General features: G+C 32.7%; 2 protein-coding genes and 1 long non-coding RNA gene across 4 annotated transcripts; all 3 read left to right on the top strand.

Annotated features, from left to right (window-relative positions):
- Positions 1 to 1,342: 1,342 nt before the first annotated feature.
- LOC122029894 (non-specific lipid-transfer protein 2-like) lies at positions 1,343 to 1,905 on the top strand. Its single transcript, XM_042589032.1, has one exon. The coding sequence runs from the start codon at positions 1,425 to 1,427 to the stop codon at positions 1,704 to 1,706; it is 282 nt and encodes a 93-aa protein (XP_042444966.1). The 5' UTR covers positions 1,343 to 1,424; the 3' UTR covers positions 1,707 to 1,905.
- Positions 1,906 to 5,523: 3,618 nt separating this feature from the next.
- Positions 5,524 to 23,893, top strand: LOC122028905. Of its 2 annotated transcripts, none has more exons than XR_006124994.1 (4): positions 5,524 to 5,655; positions 5,804 to 5,887; positions 6,631 to 6,704; positions 23,647 to 23,893. It is a non-coding gene; the product is annotated as an uncharacterized LOC122028905 (long non-coding RNA). The 2 variants fall into 2 exon arrangements; XR_006124993.1 differs by lacking the exon at positions 23,647 to 23,893 and adding an exon at positions 12,678 to 18,948.
- LOC122028904 (transcription factor BHLH148-like) lies at positions 21,490 to 23,467 on the top strand. The gene is made up of 3 exons (XM_042587877.1): positions 21,490 to 22,206; positions 22,294 to 22,572; positions 23,069 to 23,467. The coding sequence occupies exons 1-3, from the start codon at positions 21,712 to 21,714 to the stop codon at positions 23,174 to 23,176; spliced, it is 882 nt and encodes a 293-aa protein (XP_042443811.1). The 5' UTR covers positions 21,490 to 21,711; the 3' UTR covers positions 23,177 to 23,467.
- Positions 23,894 to 25,608: the final 1,715 nt, after the last annotated feature.

The following is a 25,608-nucleotide window of genomic DNA, read 5'->3' as shown; positions in this document are numbered from 1 at the left end:
TAGGTAATGAGAAATCTTGGAGGAGTGAACTCCAAGTAAAAGTCTTAGTGAATGAAGCTAGATCCTAGTGAGTGAAGTTAGGTGGTGAAAGCCTTAGTGAGTGAAGTCAAGTAATAGAAAATCCTAGAAGGAGGTAACCTTACGTAATGAGAAGTTTTGGAAGAGTGAACTCTAAGTATATGTGATCGAATGAACCTAAGTATAGTTTTGCCAAAACTATTTTGCATTTACTATTATTTATTGTTGTGTTAATTTAGTATTGTTGGAAAAGTCTTAGTAGATCAGACGATCAGATATTGAGCAGAGAAAGTCTAAACAGATATGAAGGACTAGATGTTTGGCAAATGAGTGAGGTAACCTCTGGAGGGAGTGCGGTGAGGTCGTATCCCAGTAGGGGCAAACTTTAGGTATAGATTCAACTCAAGAGACCAAAGGAGCTTTAATTTCTAAGTTGATATCAAGATAGTCATTGCTATTTCATTCATGTATACTATATTTGCATTAATCTTGCTCTACATATTTATGTTTTAACTCTGTTTTGTAGGATAATTATTATTTATGTTACTAACACTGTTTTGTAGAAAATGAGGTTCCGTCGACGGAACAAATATATTTAGTTGATGAATCGATGAAATATCATAATACTAAAATTCAAATTAGAGTACAAAAGGAAAAAAAGTTATTCAGTCTCCAAATAAAGTCTGATAAGTCAACGGAACAACGTGATCTTAGGGATTGGACAGATCAGATATGAGCAAACAAAGAAAGTGATGTTTAGTCGACGGAATAGTGAGCTTTTTATGATCGAACATATCGGATTATCGCAAACAAGAAAGGAGCAGAGGATCCGTCGATAGATAGAAGGATTAGTCGATGAATAAGTTCAGTCGACGAAATGCTTTATCAGTCGATAGAACGAGACCTATATATAAAATAAGCCATCAAGCTTCGAGCCATGTACAACTCCTACTTTTCAATTTTCTACTGTAGTCATTCTTTGCCCGTGCAATCGGCAACGACTATGACGCCGAGAGACTTTCGGCAACCTATGCTTCTTTCTGTTAGAGTACCATCCCTAATAATTAACTCCTCCCACCTACTGACGCACCATCAATGGTCCGCCCACTTACTTTTAATTTATCACAATTTTCTCCTCCGAAAGCTTGAAGCATCCCTAGACACTAGTGCCTCTAAAATTTTAGGTACAATATATAGAATCTGTGACTGTGTTCACCATTACTTCCAATTATCATATATATAACTATATCCACCTCAAACTCAAAACTGTGTTCGCCATTACCTCCATTATATTTAATCGTTGCTCTGCTCATCCAACACATATGACCAGAGCACTCGCGGGCGCGACTATAAATACTGCAATATTCTGGAACCTTCTCCTCACCAGTTCGACCAATTATTAATACATGAGGATGCGGGCCGTGGTAGTGCTGGCCTTGGCGTTGGTGCTAGGCCTAGTCGTCGTGGGGCCGTCGGAGTCGGCGACGTGCAACCCCCTTGATTTGATCCCGTGCTCAGCGGCGGTTCTGTCGGGGGCGCAGCCGTCGCCGTCGTGCTGCGCCAAGCTGAAGGAACAGAGGCCGTGCTTTTGCCAGTACAGCAAGAACCCCAACTTGAAGCAGTACGTCAACTCCGGCAACGGCAAGAAGACGCTCGCCACCTGCGGCGTCGCCGTCCCCTCTTGCTGAACTGCCTGATGCCTGTGATTTCCTCTGGGAGGATGAGAAATCTTAATTCCAGCATATCACGTTCGGCACAAGGAATTAATGTGTCTCCTTTATAGACGGTGTGGATGGATAAATAATCTAGATTATTAATATTTCTGTGTGGCAATTAAGTTATATCAATGCTTCTAAATTCAATAAAATTTGGCATAATAATTATATATGTACTGACTTTTATTAAACTATGTTCATTTAATTGTACTATAAAGTGAAAAGTTTAATAATTATTAACTTCCTAATTATGTACTAACCTCCAGATTTCAATCCACTGACATTATTGAAGACCGAGTACACACTTGGTTGAATATCTAAGTAGGAAATGAGCACTCCGAGACGGATATTACTGGTCTTAAAAATGGAGATATTAGAGGTTAGGGGTTTTGATGGAGAGATGTTTAATCTTGATAAAATATTCATAAAAATCCAAATGTATGTGTTTAGATTTTTAAACTCTTAGATGGTATATTTTTACTTTGTTCTTAATATAATTTACTTGTAAAAAAAAAAAGTAAAATGGAAAAGTGAAAAACGTGAATAAAAAAAAAAGTTAGAAAGTAGATATCAAGTGCGTGCCTGTTATAGAACGTAACTTGATAGTAAGGTAGATTGATTAACTTGACATGATTGGCTTATCGGCACTTTCGACCAGATCCATAAGTTTTCATTGATATTGAAATCCTATAATTAATAAGGAAATGCTCTACTATACAAAAAGCAAAAAATCCACGGAGCAATTGTTCTTACAATTAATTAGTTTCTATGAGGCATTGGCTATACAATTGACCTAGAACTGATTTGATCCATCCTTCCAACCAATAGTGTGCCTTCATTTCTAATTCTTTGCAATCAGTAACAATAAATTTACAGGACCTATTGTCGTTGGCCAATTTTTTTTCCAAGTTTCCATTTTTTTTCGTTGGTAAATTCAGTTTTCATGTATTTGCTGGGGAGATTAGCTAAGGTGGTTGAATCAGTGAAGCCAACTGAACATGTTAAGGATCCTGAACCGAAAACTGAAGAGGAAAGGTTCATGCTCCAGAAGCATGAGCTGAGCCTAAAACTGCAGGTAGGAGAGAGGAGTTTCTCATCATTATTAGTTTCTCCTATGCCTTTCTGAAACTCCTATCAAATAATTGTCCTGTATTTTTTATTAATCGTTCTCGTCTAGTTTTCTAATGGAAATTAATTATTGATATGTAGGCTCTAGGCCCTCGTATCTTAAATTTGCTAAAGAAAGCGGACTGACATCGGACTGAATAAAGAAAAAACGGGTTTATTGAGAGAATAAGAAGAGAAATCCAAGAAAAAGAAAATCATCGTTCTCTCAATTTTACAAAATAATAATAATAATAATAATAAAAATAATCTCTCAAACAACTATATATATATATATATATATATATATATATATATATATATATATATATATATATATATATATATATAAACTTTGATTCATATAGGCACAACTATTAAAAATATCCTAAATATTAAAAAAATAAAAAATTACTAAAAATAGTAAATAGATATTCGGAAACTCTGAAAAGACCCTAAATGATATTTTTAGGATCCAAAATTTGATGTTTGTAGGTTCAACTCAGTAATAAATCTAGGTCTTTGAAGCAACTTCATTTTAAATTAAATAAATCTAATTTTGATATCTAAGTTAAAAGCTATGACCTTATAAAATTTAGAAAATCTTCTTAGATCGATCCTATGGATCAGTTGAGATCTAAACTTGGTACCTTATTCTTGTTTTTGTATCATTTAAGTTCTCTTTGTTTGGTTAAAAGCTACAAGGATTTTATAGAATCTGATACAGTGATAAAGGTGGACTCCCCCTCCTCTCAAAAAAGAAAATAACGGATAAAATAAGGAAGACTGACCGACGTGAAGGTTAAAGTCAAGAAATAATCAAAATCACTAACCCGAGCATGGGCATGAGGGTCGAGAACCGTCGACCGGGCTTGTGTGGTCGAGTGGGCCTCGAACATCAGTTGGACAGGAGTGGCCGATCGAACATGAGAGGTCGACTGGAGCCATTACTTGCGACGTTCAGACGAGGTTGAAAACTAAATAATAATTTACTTGGTCTATTGCTCTGTCCGATCAGGTCTAAGGACCGACTGGATATATTGCGCCTCCCCAGCAAGAGGGAGGGTCGAGTGAAGAACGAATGGTTGACTGCATTCCATGCAGTCGAGCTGGCGATCTCCCAGCTGAGTGGCAGCTGATCAGCTTACAGTGGGACCTATATATCTATCATGTCGTACTCTTTTAGAAGCTTGTGCTACAAAGGACAGAGAATATCCTGCCGGTAAATCATTTTTTAGAAACTTTCAGCCTATCAAATCACATAGATTTGCACACTCGTTTAATGAAGGGTGTCAAAGGCCCTTTATGGTCTGTCCTTTCTTAAGAATACTTTGGAAAGCTTGCAAATACTTTGAGATAGGTGAGTAAGCCTAACAATGACATTTTAAAAGGGCGATCTCCATTTACAAATAAAAGTATGCGATATTCTATATTTTCACATGCCCATTTGTGGCTACTCGTTTCCACTATTTTCTTTTCTTGAACTGTGTATTGATTTGAGCGTCGGAGGATCAACATGAGAGATCCCTTCTTTGATCCGACGCTAACATTGTTTATATTGCAGGACCACGAAGAATCTTCATAATGGTGGCAAAAGGCGAATATGTTCGTCCCTAACACCTCCGCAAATCCGTACGAAGAATCTTCATATAGTCAATAGTAAAGTGGCATTCCTAGCTAATTATCTTTATGGCTTTTGAACAGGATCAGAACTATGAATTGTTTTCTCATTCATGCTCAAATGGACCTAGCTACAGATCAAGGAGATAAGGAATTAAGCTATCAAAATTTTCCCTTGTAAATTATCTCTTCATTAACGCGACAGGAACACCTTTTAAAAAAAAAGTAGGCAGCCTGTCATGCATTATGCAAATAATTTATATGGAATTTGATCACATTTTTCAATCGTCAAATCATTTCAACATCCCCAGAACGTCCATTCTATTTTTTTTTCTTAATTTATTGTATTAGAATCACATTAGACAAATATATGTAAATGACAAATTAACTCTGACCAAGATGAAGTTCTCGTTCAAAACGTGCCTAAGCTTGTGGCGTGTTCGATACCACTTCTTGTAAATATATTCATTTTGCATTATTGAGCATGTTTAGTAGTTATTTATTTTCTTTCAATCATTTCACAGTACATGAGGTTCTTTCACTCGCATGCTAAAATGGATTCTCCAATCCACTAAATTTGTTATTTTTTTAATTAATAATATAATTATTTTCAGTGTGCTCAGCTTGGTTGATCCTTTCATTTTTCTTGGCATCGTATTAATTAATTAAATTAGCATGTTTTATTAGAGTAAAAAACAATATTTCCAATTGTCTCGTTGATTAGGATGTAAACTCTACTCCAAAACGCGTTCCCGAAAACCCAAGATTTAGTTGAAATTTGATCTTAAAAATTTCTTCTAATTTTTTTTAAGGAACGATAGCTTGGAATGAATCTAAAGATTAGCATAGAAATTCATAAAAAATAAATATAAGTTAAAACTCGAACGTTAATTATAAGTTACGCCTTCGATATCAAACAATACAGAAAATCTTTCACAGTGCCATTTGGGTTCCCTGCCTGTCCATGACAGGCACACAAAAAAGTCAACAAGCATGGCGTTGACTTGTCTGCTACCAATATCTCCACGTTTATTTCGTTAGAAAATCTTATTGTAATCTCGAGGGCTAGCTGTTCTGAGGTCTGAACTCTGAACTTTGCTGTGGTGGAGTCCAGACTAAATTTGTTCTTTCTTTAATTTCCTCGTCTGCTGGCACAGAGAAAGAGATGGAGAGTCTGATGCTCCCCGTACTTCCTCTGGTAAAAAGCAAATCAACTGATGGATTTCTTATTCTTCTTCTTCCTCTGCCGATTCTTCCCTATTTCTAGAACAGAAGAAGGGCTGAGTTTTTGTTTCTCTTTTTATCGATTTCCTTTTATTGAAGGATGAACTAGTTTCATTTTATAGGACTTTCTTCCTCATCAGGGTAGATGGGAATGAAGAAGTCAAGAAACAGAGTCATCTTTACATGCTTTCGAGGAGCATAAGCAGGTATCTGAAATTTTTTCTGTCACTATAGAAATTTCTTGCAACATTAATAGTTGTTTTGTTTCTTATTGAAGAAATCTACATGTATGCTACTGAATTTTCAATATTTTTGAGGTTTGATTTGTTGTTTAAACCTCTGGTAGTTCCAGTTCCTGTTATATGATTTTAACTATGCAAATCGATTTAAAATTCAATATTTAATTATCTTCTATGTAGAAAATTTAAATAGCATACTCTAACTCTATGCCATTTTTATTATACAACTAATTTACAAATTATTTTTTAAGAATTAGATACTCCGGCTTAAAATGTGGTTCTTTATAGAAGCAGCGACTTTTTCTGATGGGTCAAAGAGAAAAAACGTGTTAAAATGGTGACTGACTGTTTCTTTTCAGTAGAGAAGTTTGACCCTCACTCCCGATTCCCATTGGCCGTCCACCTCTTCAACTTTCCGGCCGGTGGCTTTAAATCAACCCTGAAAGGGTCAACCAGTTCGAGTTTCATTAAAAAAAAACAAAAGTCAACTAAATTTGGTCGAGACAGTTCAACTATTTTGCAACTCTAATCTCGGATTTAAAACGCTGGTTCAATCTTCTATTCCAGTCAAAGAAATCCCAGTCAAATTCTAAGCCGTAAGATTTGTTTCTTTAATCCAGTAAAGAGTGGAAGGTAGTTGACGACCGCAGCTTGATGACAGATTTTTTCTTTTTGATTGGATCATTTTTCAGTTGTATTTCCTATTGCAGAGTACTGAATGTGCGTGAGAGAGAGGGAGGATGGATTGATAAGAGAGGAACGAAACAGCCATCTTCAGGCAGAGGTAACAACTATTTTTGCGATTTGGTGTTAATGGTTAGTGTCGTACTTCCTGCTTATTTTCATTTCTAATTATGTTTTTTTCCTACTTTGCTGCTATCTCTAATTGAAAAGTAAAGTCAGTATATATGAAATTAATTGCTGTGGATAGTTGTTAAGTATGAGTAGGGATGTAAAGAGGATTAAAGTTTAGGGTTTAGGATTTAGGGTAAGATGCTGAATGTAAAACAAATGGTGTAGAAATCTGAAATCCATCGAACAGAGATGAGTAGGCTCGATCATAATAAGTCAGAAAGAATAGAATGGAAGAAGAAATGGACGGCGCTGAGCGGCATAGAATTGAAGAACGTAGATACAGGAAGCAATCATACTTCTATGATCTTATGAGATTATCAGCCTGCATCATTTCTTCTTCGTAATCTTTGAATTAAGAGACCTTTAATATATTAAATCGAAACTTGTTCAAAGATCTATAATTAATTATCAGGTGTAATTCATAACGGCCCAATTTTAGACTAAAAAACATTGTTTAATGTCTTTTAAGAGGTTTTGAATAATTTTTATCGTTATTTTAAAATTATTTTCGTCTTTTGTATCGTTAGAGTTTTAGACTATTTAAATCTTTATTTAGTTGATGTTAATGCATTATCATGATGTTGTGCATTATCTTTATTTTTGAATTAATTTTATTCTGTTAAACCTAAAGACAGTCTCTACATTTGACGATTTCTTGTATCCTTTTTGAAATTTCTCAATAAAAATCAACCAGTAGAATAATCACTATTTTATTCAACGTCAATATATTTGTATTCTTAATTCAACCTTCCTTGGGAAAGTTCTAGTTTTAAGATCTAACCGCCTAGATCGACCAAACATATAAGGTTTGATTTCACCCACTTGCTGAATATTTGACTCCTACAAACTATGATCCTGGTTGCCTTATCAAAATCATAGGTATAGAGCAACTTCATCCCACAAAGAACATCAAGCTCATAGTTTATCAATTTGACTATGATAAATAAGAAAATAGTTAGAAAATTCCTAAAACTATAAGCGATTGCCCCTAATATTGTCGGAGATATTGGAATTTTCTGAATTGAGATTATAGGAAAAATAACTCATTATTTGTCGAGATGACTTGAAAGGATAATCTCAAACTGTCAAGTAAGGAAGGAAGATCTGGTTGATTGTCAGTGCTCGAGCCGGTCGCATAGCGGTCCGCTAGGTCTAGTGGGTCTCTTGGAGGAGAAGACCACACAAACAATTAAACACTAGTTGTTCATAATAAACTTGAGCAATAATAAAAAGAGGATTCATATGGTAAAATATTGATTGATTTTTTAGGCAAATTTTGCCCCAACCAATCAGCATTTGAAGTGCTAAGTCTTGCTCACACATGAGTCATGCTCAGCCCCGGTCCTTCGACTCAGGAGGCCCGGGGCGAAAAAAAAAGATTCAAAATAAATTTTTAATAATATACAATTCTTCTAAATGATTTTCTGATATTTCTATTTGTAAAATCATCTATAATATTATCAGTTTCAAATTTTTCAAAATATTTTTCTCAATACATAAAATTGTAAATCCATTTAATTTTTCATGTGATATTGACGATCTTATATATGTTAATTTTAATTTTAAAAAACTCTTTTCAGCCAATGCTACTGTAAAAGGCATAGTCAACAAGATTCTATAAGTAATTACAACATTTGGATAATAATTTATACTTTGAACAAATTCAAGAATATCAATTGTAGAGATTACTACATTTGGTAAAGTCATTTGCAATATTTTTTAATTCGATAAATAAATCATCTAACTTAACATCTGATAAGTTTTTATGAGTTAAGAGTAGATTTTAGATTGACACAATATTTTCGCAATTCATCATTGTCCAAAGTTCTTAACATTTTTGAATCAAATAAAAAATTAAATATATTTTCAAAAATTTTCATTTGCTGAAATCTACATTTTAAAGAAGCAATCTTATGTCCACAACAATAACAAAATAATCAATTCTAAATGACTCTAATAGTGAAACTTCATCGTCCTCTTTTTCATTAAATTATTTTTTTCCTAAAAATATGATGCTTTGTTGTAAATATTGGCTCTATATTCATATATAATGCAAGACTTTTAGTAATAGTCAAACTTGCACCAAAACTATTATTCGTATACTTTTCAAAAAAATAAGATTATACCTTCCAATTGTTTCATAGTAGTCCCAAATCCCTAATTTTTCATTTGTTTACCACTTTGCAAATTACAACCTAAAAGGATAAAAGTAAAAAACAATATCAAAAGGTTCTGAAATATGAATTTGGGCCCAACTATCCAAGGCCCCAATTACATGCCTAAAAAGATAAAAGTAAAAGACAATATCAAAAGGTTCTGAAATATGAATTTGGGTCTAACTACTCAAGACCCCAATGACATGCCTATAATACATAATATTTACAAAAAAAAAATTGGCCCTCTCAAATTCTGGGCCCAGGGCCATCGCCCAGTACCACCCTCCTCCAGGGCCGGCCCTGGTCATGCTCACACACGAGCCAACTTAATTTAGTATAATTCAGATCTTGGATTGGCACCCCCTATGGATCCACATGTGATAGAGAGTCTCTCCTCATGCATATATTCACAATTTCAATACTTTCAATATATTATAAATCAACCATAATACTATGAAACTTTTAATGTCGGACTAAAGTCTCATTCATAATGAAGTCTTATTTCTTTTATTATCTCTTTGGTTTCCATTCAAATTTTCAACAATATCATCATTTTGTCCTAGGGTCAATTTGATACTTCCCCATCATTTAGGGAGCTCAACCTAGCAACAAAATTACCTTTGATCATCTTTCAAGTTTGCCCAAACATCAGTTAAAGATCAAAACACCCTGATCAACCACTAACCATGAGAAATAAATTGATTTCCTTGTATTATCGACTTTTTTTCTTAATTTATTTTCATTGAATATAGATTCCTCGAGTAATCACCTATCAAATGATGGATGACATACTCTTCTTTTAATTTGATAAGCGATGTATTGACTGTGCATCTACTTTTATAAGGCTAACAATATATTTATTTATAAGTGCATCATGAACATTTCTTTTGAAGGACCATCACAAAAGTATATAACTATATAGATCTCAAAAAGAGATGACCTTCACAATCTCAACTCTAAGGAACCTAACATACTGCCTGAAGAGTTTTCATAATGAGCTGATTTATTTTCTAATAATATTACCTATATATTTATTTAAATATCATCATGTGAGATTAATTATTACTTTTAATTTTAAAATTTTACTTAATAGTTTTATCTAAATTTTTAAACGGTAAATATCACAAGTGTGTTCTTTTTTATTGGAATAATCACAAACGTACTTAGTTTTTTTATTTATTATCAAAACAACATTTGATACTGTCTTAGCTCTTCTTATTCAGCATTGCTGTATTAATTATAATTCATAATTTTTGTAACATGAATATTTCAATTCTGGTTAACACTAATAATACTATATTGTATTAGCTACAATTCATAACTATAATTATATGAACACTTCATCTCTGATTAATATTATTCGTAGTAATTATAAACCATAACTGCTATAACACATATAGTTAATTTCTGATTTACATTGATCAACAATATGTTATAATAGTTACCATTCACATCAGTTTTTCTATAATATTTCTAACATTTTGGGTAAACCATCTACTTTATTAAATTTAGACAATCATTTTTCACTATACTCTATATCACTTATCCTAAAATTTTCATTATCTTTATTATTTTATTATTATTATTATTTATTATTTATTTCTCTCCTATGTAATATCTACTTTTTATTACCCAATCAATTCCCTTTATTTTTTCTCTCGCCCAAATTAAATGATATTTTAATATTTAGGGAATAAATTTCATTCCCTAAATATAAAGTACTATTCATAAAATATAAATTTAGGAAATAGATAGTAGGTGATGCAAAAGTTATTTTTAAGTAAATTGTAAAATTTAAGATATATTTTGTGTTTAGAAAAGCTGATGTGGATGTTCTTTATAGGGTCATAACTATCATATAGTTGTAGCAGGTATAAAATTATAACTAGTATAATTGTATAGTTATATATGCTATGATCCATAGCTGTTAATTATAATAATATCGAAACTAAGAGTATTTAAAAAAATAAAAATGGACTTAGATAAGATGGGGTTGTCATTTGATAATAAATGAAAAAATGCATATATTTTATGATTCCAATAAAAAAACACCCTTTTAATTTTTAGTTTTTATCGCTATTATAAACTATATATCTTGAATAATATAACCTCCTAAATGACTCACCAAGATAAAGATGACTTGAACCCCATTATTATGCGATTTCCTTATGGAATTTCATGAGTTGTTCTTATGTATGAATTTCTAAAAGTTTCGGAATAATTCAAAATTGGATCATATATATCATTAATGTAAAACAATTTAAAAGAGAATGGTCGTGAAATCTAACCTGAATCAAGAGTTATTGTCATTTAATAATTGTTGTTAAAGCAAAATGAAGTTCAGGAAGTAAAATCTTATTGTAGATTCAGGGAGGAAGCTAGGATCTTGATTCAGCATAGACAACACTAATATAATTAATAAAATATAAAATATAAAATCTTATAATCATAATGGTTCAAAAAATATAATAGTTCACTTTTTTTATAGCTTATTTGATGTTAAGTACATTAATCTTTAACTAGTGAAGTGAAAAGTACGAGCCGTTGAATTAGGATTTCAGAGTAAATATAACTCTAGATATTGGAGAGGCTTGAAGTATATTTTTTTATAGTAATATAGGCTTTTACCCTTACAGATCTGACTATTCTTGGAGGTGGACAACCCTCTCACCTAGTTCACCTATAAAGTAAATCCAGAAGCACTAGGGGTAGTGTGCCTAATAGTTTACCTCCATAGTTAACTGCCCCCATTACTGAGCAGCATAAGCTAGTTAAATGGTTTTACAAGACATTGTGTGCCACTTTGTACAATCGCTATGCCAATTGGGTTGGCAATTAGTTTTACAAGACATTGTGCACTACCTTATTAAGTCGCTCTACCAATTAATAGCCTTATTGCATGCTGTAGCTGCATATTGTATTGAGATGCTTTGTGAATCCACCGATCATCTTTCTGTTGCATTGTGTCTAGTGGCAGGTTTGGAGTATTTACATGAGGGTATAAGATCAAACTAAAAAAAGAGAGAAAATTTAAATTTTAAGTATGAGGAAATTATTATTTTTCTTTTTGTATATAAATCTTATATTGTTTTGGGGGTATGTAGGCTATTCCACCTGTGATGGATCATGATATCTGTCAACATATATATTGTTCAACCACTTTATCATGACTAGAGTATGATTTTATATCGTTTTCTTGTATTTGATGGATTAATTAAAAGACAAACATATTATTTTTTGGCACTGGAATATATATATATATATATATAGTATTCCACCTGTGATGGATCATGATATCTGTCAACATATATATTGTTCAACCACTCTATCATGACTAGGGTATGATTTTATATCGTTTTCTTGTATTTGATGGATTAATTAAAAGACAAACATATTATTTTTTGGCACTGGAATATATATATATATATTTTTTTTGCACGCAACAACTATACTATACTATTTTTTCTGGGCTCCACCTCTGGATAGATTGATCTTCCAAAGGGAATAAGGAGACAACAACCGTTTTCTTTTTGATAGGACAAGAAGTCTCACACCTTACCCTTTGAAGACCCCATTTATATACTATAGACCCATTTATGCTATTAGCCATAAAAAAAATAATACAAATAGAGGCCTACACACACAAGATCCATATTAATTAATTTAGTCCATGATTACAATATTAATTAGATCACTATATTTAATTTAATTTTTAATGACAAATTTATTAGTTATTGTTGGAGTAGGTGGTTCATATCTGATGGGCAACAATCAGACCGTAGCACGATCATGGTGCAAAGCACAGTCAAGTTGCGTTTCGTGTTGGAAATCTATGTTCAACAGAACACGGTCGTGTTCTTTGACATGGCTGGGCAGTGTTCTGTTCTGGAGACGGTTAATTTGGAGATGTGAATATCATAGGGGTATATGTGTCTTAATTCCTCGATATGGCTAGGGTTGTATAAATACAAAAGATGTAATCCTTACTCATTAATTTTCTAGTGAACATTTGCAGTCGCTCCCATGGACGTAAACACATCGCCGAACCATATAAATTTGTGTGCTATTCTCTCTCGTGTATTTTATTTTCAACTACATATTTTGTGTCGGAATTCATTGCTTGATCTCAACAATTGGTATTAGAGCTCAAGTCATCATGTCTGATATTTAATTTGCTAAATTTGATCTGGCAAAGTTCAATGGAATTGGTAATTTCGAATTATGGTAAAGAAGAGTTAAAATATATGTTAGTATAACAAGGCATGGTAAATCTGTTATGTGAAAAGAAATCAGAATGGATGGAGAAGATGGATTGGGAGGAACTACAAGCGAAGGTTGTGACAACAATTAAGCTTTGTCTAACTGAGAATGTGATGTATCATATTATGAATGAGGAATCACAAGTGAAAGTTTGGTAAAACTTGAAAAGCTAGTATATGTCTAAATCATTGACAAACAAGCTCTATCTTAAGCATAAGCTATTAGAGCTTAAGATATCAAAGGACACAAATCTAAGTTAGCATATCAACGTGATTTATTAGATCATAAGCGATCTGAAATGAGTGATGTAAAGATCGAAGAAGAAGATAACGTGCTAATGTTGTTGAATTCTCTACTGACATCTCATATGTATAAGAATTTGGTTACAACTCTAACGTGGATAAAAGAAACTCTCAAGTTAGATGAAGTCACAATTGCCTTGTTGGGTTTTTATCAGTGAAAGAAAGCTAGTGATAAAAATTCTCAAGGTGAAGAGCTCATGGTGAGAGGTAACCAGGAACGTGGTAGGAGCAACTTTTGGTTTGAGTTGGGTAACAATAGAACTCGATCTAAATCAGGGAAGGAGAAGGAGATCATGTATTATAAGTGCGGAATAAAAGGGCATATCAAGTGAGACTGTCCAAAGAAAAAGAAAGTGAACGCCGAGAATAAAGATGGTTTATTCAAATATGCAAATATAGTGTAAGAAGAAAATTTAGATATCGACGATGGTGATATGATTTCTATCTTATCTGGTTCAAAACAATTAACAAACTCTTGGATTTTGAATTCAGCATATTCCTATCACATGACATCTAACAAAGATTGATTTGATACCTATAGGTTAGTTAATTTTGATTATGTTCTGATGGGTAACAATACATCTTGTCAAGTTATTGGAATAGGAAATATCAAAATTAAAATATTTGATGGTGTGGTTAGAATGTCATGAGATGGTAGGCATGTATCAGATCGGAGGAAAAGTTTAATTTATTGGGCACTTTAAATTGTAATGGTTGTAGTTATAAACTGTAAGTTGAGTGATAAAAGTGACTAAAGGTGTTCTTATAGTAATGAAAGGATAGAAACTAGTAGAAAATATTTATAAACTATTAGGCACCACAATTGTAGGTGAAGCTGTCATTGTAAAATCTGAATCAGATAACACAATCATGTGACATATGCGACTGGGTCATATGGTTGGGCATGGAATGATGAAACTTCATAAAAGAAAATTATTGATGGGTGTCAAGATATGCAAACTCGATTTCTGCAAGTTCTGTATTCTTGGAAAATAAAATAGAGTGCAATTCAAGATAACTACACACAAGATAGAGAGAATTCTTAATTATGTTTATATAAAAATCTCGGGGCTAGCCAACATTATATTATATGGAGGACATATGTATTTTGTAAGTTTCATTGATGATTACTCACCTAAAGTTTGGGTGTATTCCATGTGACATAAGTTAGAGACTTTTACTAAGTTTGAGATGCGGAAAACTTAAGTAGAGAATTAGACCAAAGAAAAGTTAAATGTCCTAGATTAGATAATGGTATTGAATACATAGAGTCGAATTTTCAAGAATTTTGTGAGCAATATGGGATAAAAAGACATTTACAGTTCATAAGACACCACAACAAAATGATGTAGCAAAAAGAATGAATCGAACAATAATTGAGAAAGCTCGATGTCTCATATTGAATGTAGGGCTTACAAAGAACTTATGGGCAGAGGTAGGGAATATGACATATTTCTTAATAGATCACCGAGGGAAGCACTAGATGGAAAAGTATCAGAAGAGGCGTGAATATGTAATATGATCGATTACTCTAATTTGAGAGTGTTTAGATGTCTATCCTACATATTTATTTCTAGTGAGGACAGATTAAAGCTGGATGCGAAGTTTAGACAATGTACTTTTTTGAGATATTAGAAAGGGTGAAATACTTAAAGTTTTAGGATCCTAAGGCAAATAAAATAGTGATTAGTAGAGTTGTGATCTTTGATAAAAAAAACAAGTCATGTATAGCATACTTAAGGGGATGGAAAAACTGTTATAAAAAAATTTCAGCAACAATAAGATAAGGTGTAGGTGGAGTTAAAAACTCATGATTTTGATTCTCATAGCTCAAAGAATATGGAGCATCAAATTATAAATATAGACAAGACCAAACATATTATCAAACTACCTATCAGGTATGATTTTGAAAACTTGATTTCTTATACACTTATCATTAGTAGTGCGAATCTTACTATTTTTCAGAAGAAAATATTAGCTCAGAGAAAAATAAATGTATAAATGTTATGGTGGAGGAGATAGAGTCCCTGCACAAAAACCAAACATGAGATCAGCTGAAATTCCCAAAGGAGAAGAAGACTATAGGATTAAATGAATATATAAGAGAAAAGAAGTCATACTAGAAAATGAGGAAGAAAAATTCAAGACTCGTCTAGTAGCAAAGGGTTATTTATAGAGAAAAGGAATTGACTATGATGAAATTTTTTCTCCTGTGATCAGGCATACTTCCATCAGATCAATGTTGGCTTTGATAGCGCAATGTGATATATAGTTGGAGCAAATGGATGTTAAAATAGTCTTTCTCTATGGTAATTTGGAGAAACAAATTTGTTTGACACAACCAGAGGGGTTTAGTTAGCCTAGGCAAAAGCACATAGTTTATAAATTGAAAAAAAATATATTTTATGAGCTAAAGCAATATCAAAGGCAATAATGTAAACTATTTAACTCTTACATGATTCATAATGGCTATAAAAGATGTGAGTATAATTGTTATATTTATGTGAAAAGTCTTGATGATGATTCACTTACTTTCTTGTTATTTTATATGGATGATATGTTGATTGCTATGAAAAGTATGGGTGAGGCTAATAAATTGAAAAAATTATTGAGTGAAGAATTTGATATGAAAGATTAGGTGCGACCAAGAAAATTCTTGGGATGGAAATTCATAGGGACAAAGTCTCTAAAAGATTATGGCTATTTCAGCATAGTTATGTTGAGAAGGTGTTAGACAAGTTTAACATAGGTAATGAAAAATCAGTGAGTACACTGCTGACGCATCATTTTAAATTGTCCATCGCAAAGTGCTGAAAGATATATGATAAGATTTAAGATATGTTAAAGGTTCCATATGCTAGTACAGTGGGTTGTCTGATGTATGCTATGATTTACACAAAGCCTGATTTGGTGTATGCTGTTAGTGTAGTGAGTAAGTTTCTTTCAAATCCTGATCGACAATATTGAGATGAAGTCAAGTGGATTTTTAAAAATTTGAGAAATACTGAAAATTATGGTATCATATTTAGTAGATAGTAGAGTGATCTTTCAGTTGCGGGATATGTAGATGTAGACTATATAGGGCATTTGGTTGATAGAAGGTCTACTACAAGATATATGTTCACTCTAGTGGGAGGACTCATTTTTTAGAAGTCCATGACACAACCATAGTTGTGTTATCCACTACTAAGTCAGAGTACATGGCAGTAACAGAAGTCACCAAAGAAGTGTTATGGCTTGTAGGGATGGTTAAATAACTGGTGTTCGAAAAAGTGGAGTCAAGTTATATTGTGATAGCCAATGTGTCATCTATTAGGCGAAAAATCAGATATATCATGTGAGAACCAAACATATAAATATAAGATTTCACAAGATCATGAAGCTGATTTTTTTAGTGAAATATTACTTTTAAAAGTCCACACTTCGAAAAATATTATAGACATATTAACAAAGTCAGTTACTATAGAGAAGTTCAAGCATTGCTTGAGTTTGATCAATTTCTTTAATTGCTAGATAAGATTCACCCCAAAGTCAGTCTCTCAAGTGGAGTTCTCAGATGCTCATTTTTCTTCTAAGAGTGGATATCACTAAGGTAGAGATTGTTGGAGTAGGTGGCTCATATTTGATGGGCAACAATCAAACTGTGGAACGATTATGGTTTGAAGCACGTCCAAGTTGTGCTTCGTGTTGGAAATCTATGTTCAACAGAACACGATCGTGTTCTCTAACACAGCTTGGCCATGTTCTCTGATACAACTTGGCCGCGTTTTGTTATAGAGATGCTGGTTAATTTGGGGATGTAAATATTATAGGAGTATTTGTGTCTTAATTCCTAAATATGGCTAGAGTTGTATAAAATACGAAAGATATAACCCTTAGTCGTTAATTTTCAAGTGAAGATTACGGCAGTTCCCATAGACATAGACATATCGATGAACCATGTAAATCAGTGTGTTATTCTCTCTAGCATATTTTCTTTTCGATTGCTTCATATTTTGTGTCGAAATTTGTCGTTGATCTCAACCATTATAATTTTAACTTGTAAGTCCAAATTTCGTCCATGACGACCGGTCATGGCTGGTCCCAAGCCCGGATAAAGGAGTAGTGTTGCATTAAGTTGTCAGTCAACGTTAAATCTATGATAAATATTCAATGAATGGATTCATTAAATTATTGTTCTAATGCTATGTTGTTCCTTAGAAGGAACATGTTGTAGGATTTGATTGTAACATCTCGACAAGGATCACTACATCTCTAGAACTCAGATGTAGTGCTAAATATGCAAAAGTTCACGTTGCATGGTCTGACTGTAACATCTCGACAAGGACCGCTACATCTCCATGAGAACTTGAATGTAGTGTTAAATAAGCAAGAGTTCTCATATCATAGGTTGGATAAGAACAAATATAATAGGAAAACTAATAATCTAAGATTGAGAACATGGAATGTAGGAACCCTCACTGTAAATAAATGGAGGTAGTAGATATGATGATTAAGAGAAGAATTAGTATTTTATGTGTACAAGAGATAAAATGGGTAGGCGAGAAGGCAAAGATAATAGAAAATTTGATTTTAAGTTATGTTACACTGGAAAGAGTAAAGCAAGAAATGGAGTGAGTATTATTATAGATAGTTCGTTAAAAGATGAAGTTGTAGGAGTAGTTAGAAAAGAGGATAAAATTATAGCCTTTAGATAATAGTGGTGAAAGAAAATATGAATATAATTAGCGTATATGCAATGCAAATATGATTAGATAAAGCTACAAAATTAAGATTTTGGGACGACTTAGATGAAATATTATAAAACATTCTGTCAAATAAAATGATTTTAATTCTAGGTGATCTAAATGAGTATGTCAGAGTGAAAAATGAGGAATATTAGAGGCTACATGGGAGTTGTGGATTTGGAACGAGAAATGAGGAAGGGAAAACAATATTCGATTTTGCGATAGCATATGATCTTATATTAGTTAATACGTTTTTTAAAAAAGAGAAAAATACTTAGTCACGTTCAAAAGTAGGAATAATAAATCACAAGTTGACTTTCTTATAGTTAGGAAGAAGGATAGAAAGATTTGAAAATATTGTAAAATCATTCCTATAGAAAGCTTAACTATCGAACATGTGTTAGTAATGTTGGATATATGCCTCAAATATAGTATCAATAGAAAGAAAATATATACAACTCCTAGAATTAAGTGGTGGAAGTTAAAGGATAGAAAGCAAAATATATTTAAGGAGAAGGTAGGAGTACAAACATTAAGTGAAATATATAGTAACTCTAATACGACATGAGATAAGATGATATCAAAGTTGAAAATAATAGTTAAGAGTGTACTCAGTGAGTTAAATAGACATGCACCACTAAGTAAGAAATCTTTGAGGTGGAATGAGAAAGCATAAGAGAAAGGGAAGGAAAAATGAATAGCTTATAAGGGATTATATATTTATAAAAATGAGAATTTTTTTTTAAAAAATACAATATCCAAATAGCCAAGAAAGAAGCTAAAATAAGTAATGAATGAAACTTTTGAATGATTATATCAAAAATTGGATACAAAAGAAGAGGAAAGAGACATTTATAGAATAACTAAAGTGCTCTAGAAGACAAGAGATTTTATCTAAATAAAATATATTAAAGATAAATGTAATATGATACTAGTAAATGATAGAGAAACAAAAGAGCAGTGAAGATGTATTTTCATCAACTTTTTAATTAAGGTTTAGGTGACCAACTTAATTTATGTAATTTAAGTAGGTCAAATGAATATAGAAATTTAAATTTTTATCATAGAATTCAAACTTCAAAAGTAGAACAAACTTTAAATGTGATATGCAATGGAAAAGCCTTTGGACCAAATGATATTTCGATAGAGGTATGAAAGTTCCTAGGGAAACAAAGTATTAAATGCCTTACAAAATTATTTAACATGATATTGAAAACGAAAAAAATATCTAATCAATGGAGGATAAATACTCTAGCTCCCTTATATACGAACAAGGAAGACGTACAAAATTGTACAAACTATATAAGTATTAAACTAATAAGTCATATCATGAAACTTTGGAAAAAAATAATAGAAAAAAAAATTAAGGAAGTAGACCATAGTAATCGAAAATTAATTTGAGTTAATACATGGAAGATTGACAATAGAAGTTATACATTTTCTTAGACAATTAATTAAAAAATATCGGGAGCAAAAATAAGATCTACACATAGTATTCATTGACTTAGAAAAAACTTATGATAGAGTTCCAAGAGAAATTATATAGAGAATTCTAGAAAAGAAAGGTGTTAGCGTAACATATATTAAATTAATTAAGGATATATACAAGGATGTAATAACCAGAGTAAAGACTTCAGGTGAAGTAATTGAAGCATTTCCAATAAAGATAGGGTTACATTAAGGATCAACTCTAAATCTCTATCTTTTTATACTAATTATGGATGAACTCACTACGCACATTCAAGACATAGTACTGTGGTGTATGTTGTTTGCAGATGATATTATTTTGGTAGATAAAACACATGAAAGAGTAAATGCTAAACTAGAATCTTAGCGGGAAATACTAGAAGGAAAATGTTTTAGGCTTAGTAGAATAAAGATAGAATATATGAAATTTAAGTTTAGCAATATTAGACGTAATGAGATAATTGTTGAGATAGGAGATGATGAGTTGTCTGGAACCTAAAGGTTTAAATATTTAGGATCATTTTGTAAAACAATGGAGGAATTGAGAGAGATGTTTTATATAAAATAAAAGCAGAATAGTTGAAATGGATGAGAGTGTCGAGTGTTTTATGTGACCGTAAAGTACATTTAAAATTTAAAGTAAAGTTCTACAAAATCACAGTTAGACCTGTTATGTTATATGGAACTGAATGTTGGACTATAACTCAAATACATGAATAGAAGATGAGAGTTACAGAGATGAAGATGTTAAGGTGAATGCGTGGATATACGAGGATGGACAGAAAAAGAAATGAAAGCATTAGAGAGAAAGTCAAAGTTGCATCTATTGAGGAAAAACTCCGAGAGATACGTTTAAGATAATATGAACATGTACTTAGATGACCAATGAATGCCCCAGTTACGTGATGTGAAATTATAACCAATACCCATATCAAACGAGGAAAAGAAAGATTAAAAAAGATTTAGTTAGTAATAATAAAATGAAATAAAATTTATTTAAATATAAATGATAATATAGTAATAGATAAAGTTTAATGGTATAAAGAAATTCATATATTTAATCTTTATCTAATGGGATAAGATTTAATTATTGTTATTGATATTGAACTTCAAATTCAGATAAATAAATTCTTCAAATTCAGAGAAATAAATTCTAACATTATCATGATCTAAGTAGGAAGTTTCTTGCAATTTCTCCGCATTTATGCTATGGAAATAAGGCAACGAAGTTATGGTTGTGAGCCTGATGACCAAGTCAGCGGTCCTGCCAAATGCTAAACATGGTTTTAAGCCTCCAAATGACAGCATGTGTTAATGGAGGGTTTGCTTTTTATCTGACTCATTAAACATGTGCATAAATTTCCTAAATTTTTACACGTTTCCTTTATCACATAAATTATAGGATAATATTAAATGAGTATAATATAGTTAATTAAAATGTTTTTTTATAATTTTTAAGGTTATTATTTAGATTTTCAAATAATATCATAAAAAGCCAATTATATATTTTTCTCATCTATTTTTATATGTGCTTTTTAAAAATAATATCTAATTAATTTTTATTAATAATTTAATTAATTTTTTAATTAAATAAATTTATTTTTTAGCTGACCAAATTGTGACACTAACCGTAAATTATATTTTAATTAATAAGATTTACTGTAAATTATAATTTAATTAAGAAGATTTACCGTAAATTATAACTCTGCCGCATTCTCCCAGCGTTTAGTCAATAAAACAATTTGATTATTCCAATACCCTATTTTCTACTCTTTTCCCCTAAATTCAAGACCACACGGTTCTTAAGCCTGAAATCAGCTATATTTGCGGCAACGACGTGGAAGCTACTGGATTACTGTAGATGTGATTTATCTCCTCCTCATCCACACACACATGCGCTATTTGGACGATCCCGATCCGTTGGCTGGTGCAGTCAAGAGAATGGAGGGGCAGAGATCGTGTTCGGAGGCGTTCGCATACTTCCACGTTGACGCAGGATTACCCTTTTTGACCACGTTTTTCGAATGCCGTTTTTGTGCCCTGCGCGCTTTAAACACAGCGGCAAATCAAAGCTGACGATTTCGAGCGCAACGGCAATGGAGAGGCAGCCCTTCGTTCCCTTCCCCGACGACTACTTCCACGGCGGCGAGAGCTGCCTGCCCTGGCCCTTGTCGCCGGACCTGCTCCACTTCGATTGTCCAACCGCCGCCACCGCCGCCTACCCGGACCTCTCGCCGGAGTTCGATCCCCCACCGCGGGAGGTCTATCGGAGCGCATTCCGGAGGTATGAGGGTGCGCATATGACGGAGTGCTCGATCTCGGGGGCAGGCACCGGCGGCGGGAACATGCACCGGCGGGTGGTGGAGATGCTGAAGAGGATCTCGAAGGCGGAGGAGCAGGCGCCGAGCCCGGTGGCGAATAGCCGCGGATTCCGGCACATGATGAGGGAGCGGCAACGGCGGGAGAAGCTCAGCCAGAACTACGCGGATTTGTACTCCATAATCGCCTCGAGATCAAAGGTCCCATTTTTGAGCGATTCCCCTGTTTTTAACCTAATTTCTTACCCTTTTACCCAATTCTAACGGATTTCCCCTCTCAAATATCAGGGCGACAAGAACTCGATCGTTCAATCGGCGACTCAGTACGTGCGAGAGCTGAAGGGGGTGAAGAAGGCGCTTCAGCAGCGCAACGAGGAGCTCAAGGCAGGGATTCTCGGAAGCGATGAAGTGGCGACAATCAAAATTAGGGTAGAGAATCCTTCTTCTCCCATAGACTCCATGATCGGAGCTCTTCGATGCTTGCAGAGCATGGGTGTGACGGCCAAAGCCGTTCAGTCTGATCTCTCTCGTTCTGAGTTTTCTGCCACCATTGGCATCGATACCAAGGTGAGCAAATCATCGTTGAACAATTTTCACATTGCTTCAGGAACTTTTTTACTTTTTCATTTCGCCTCTGACATTTAATAAATTACACTTTACCCTTAAGAGAACACCAAGTTTTACTAACATTTATATTTGGAATAAAAAAATATCCTTCAGAATACCTTATTTCCAAGATCAAAATATTTAATTATCATTTTATATTTTTCATGGTTGTTTATCTGTCGACAAAAGAGGACATTTTTAAAATGAGAAATATTAATGTATATTTTAACAATAGCAAAACTTCAAAAAAAAAAAATTTTAAAAAATTTTTCTTAATATTTTCCCCATTAATATTGAATTGCTAATTTTTAATAAAAAAAATTATGTTAAAATTTTAGAGGTGCTTTAATGTTAGGAAGGTAAAAGGAAAATTGCTAAATTCATAGGCACAAATAATATTGAAAACAATTAAAATATTTTTAATTAAAAATCATAAGTTTTTTTACTATTGCAATAGATAGCGACGGCTGACGTGGAGAAAGCCATGGAAAGTGTTCTGATGGAAGTAGAGAAGCAGCTTCCTGGAATCAGCTATCGGCCTCAACAATGTCATGTGAAAATATAACATATTTCTCCACGTTTTAGCATATTTTTCGAGTTCTTTAATTTTAGCAAAGTCAATAGTTTGACCATGTTCTTCTAGAGATGCGATACAAGTTTGACGAGGTCGTATTATCACTTGTTTAGAATTGACAAAGTCAACCATAAGAAGGCTGCTGGATCGAGGTTTCGTTTATGAAATTGTTTTTTTATTAGTTTACATATTGGGCAGTGTTTTTCCATGTTAAATTGTATTGATTTGTATCAAAATGCGCACGTTTAAAACTTTAAATGCTGCGCAGCCTTTTGATTTCTACTTCATTTGTTGCACGTTAATGACAAACCGAACAGATCATTAAAAATAAAATTGCAGTATTGGTTAGCGGTGGAACGTCGTTAGATTATGGATTAGATTTTACTTTGTCCTTTTCTCATCTTAATTTGCTATTTTTTAGCTAGACCTTTGAGCTTATTAATTATAAACTATTGGTTCAGCATGAACATTATAGTATTTACTGCAAGGAAGGAAGGAGATCGAAGGTAAATGAAAGAAAGTGAGTAAGATCGAGAATGTAAGAAAGGAAGGAGGAAGCAAATTTACTTGGATGAGAAAGAGCAATAACTAATTTTTATTAATATGTAAATGATTATGTTTAATTTTTTTTCAGAGTTTAAGGACTGACGCAATAATAAATTGAGCCATGTACCTAAATAGTCTGATTAGTTTCCTCATCAGAGGATATATATTGACTCCATCTTTTTTAACAAAAAGTAATTACGTAAATGACTGGGAGAGAGATTTTTTTCTCTGAGATATTGATCATATCCATTGAAATATCAAATTTATAAAATAATCATGCATGTAATTTAGGAACGGACGGAGTGTAATCATCGTTTTTTTATTACATAAGATGTCAGGGCATGGAGCCAATAACATAGTGGGTGGGGTTCAGATTTCGTGTTTTTTTTTCGCATTCCCTATTTCTCTTCGACCGGCACGCACGACATAAGTCAGAATCTAAATTTATTTGAAATTTACTATCAAAATTTTAGTTTTCAATTCTTCTAATAATCAAACTTGTTAGGGGTGTTTGATTTGAGGGAATAGGAATGGAGAATGAGAATGAGAATTATTGATTACCATTGTTAATGTTTGGATTATAGGAATATGGATAAGAATAAGGGAATGAATCCTTGAAATTGGGTAATAACTCATTCCCATGTACCTCCCCTTCAATGAGTCATTACCCTATTTTCATCAATCAAAATATTCTCTTATTCAAAAAACTAAAAATTTATTTATTTATTTTTTGTTCATATCACTTCTCTCTCCTTGTTTTCTCTCATCATATTTTCTCTCTCATCATTTTATCACACACTTTCTCTCTCCTATCACACTCTCTTTCCTCTTTTTTCTCATTACACTTTTTCTCTCCTCAATCTCTTCCATCACATTCTCTTCCTTCTTTTTTCATCATACTTTCTCTCTCATCATACTTTCTCTCTCCTCAATCTCTCCCATCACACTCTCTTTTCTCTTTTTTTTCTCATCATACTTTCGCTCTCATCACACTTTCTCTCTCCTCAATCTCTCTTGTCACACTCCCTCCTTTTTTTTCCTCAACACACTTTCTCTCTCATCATACTTTCTCTCTCATCATCTCTCCCATCACACTCAATGTTCTCTTTTTTTCTCATCACACTTTCTCTCTCATCATACTTTCTCTCACCTCAATCTCTCTCATCACATACTCTCTCTCCCCTCATTTTTTCTTATTACATTTTCTATCTCTTCATCCTCTCCCATCATAATTTCTCTCACATCATATTTTATCTCTCATCTGCTCTCTTCTATCACACTCTCTTTTCTCATTTTTTCTCATCACACTTTCTCTCTCTTCATTCTTTCTCATCACATTTTCTCTCTCATCATACTTTCTCTCTCATCATTCTCTTTCATCATATTTTTCTCTCACATTCATCTTTCTCTCACATCTAATTTTTTCTCTTATTTTCCTTTAAGGGTAAAAAAGGAAATATAAATTTATTTCGATAGAAAGTATGCAACTAACCAAACATTGCTTTTAAGAGTGATATCCATGCTCATACCCATTCTCATTCCACACTACAATAATTCCCATTCCGATTCTCATTCCCATGCTCATACCAAACGCCCCCTTAATTATTAAATTATTATTAATTTTTTCAACTAACTTTTGTTCAATATAAATAACCATAAAATTCATTAAAAATTCTTCTTCCATCTTATTACAAAGAGTTGTTTTAACAAGTGTTATAGTTAAAAATGTTCGTTTCATTGTTGTTGTAGAAATAATAAGAATTAAAACAAGACGAATCAACCTATCGATTAAATAAATATATTAGATTTAATATATAAGTAAATGATATAATTATAATATATAAACAATAACTAATAAAAAAAAATAGTAGTATAGT

This window comes from Zingiber officinale, chromosome 10B (assembly GCF_018446385.1).
Source record: "Zingiber officinale cultivar Zhangliang chromosome 10B, Zo_v1.1, whole genome shotgun sequence".
Classification (NCBI taxonomy): domain Eukaryota; kingdom Viridiplantae; phylum Streptophyta; class Magnoliopsida; order Zingiberales; family Zingiberaceae; genus Zingiber; species Zingiber officinale.
Note: the sequence above shows the minus strand (reverse complement) of the source record. Positions and strands in the feature narration are given on the sequence as shown.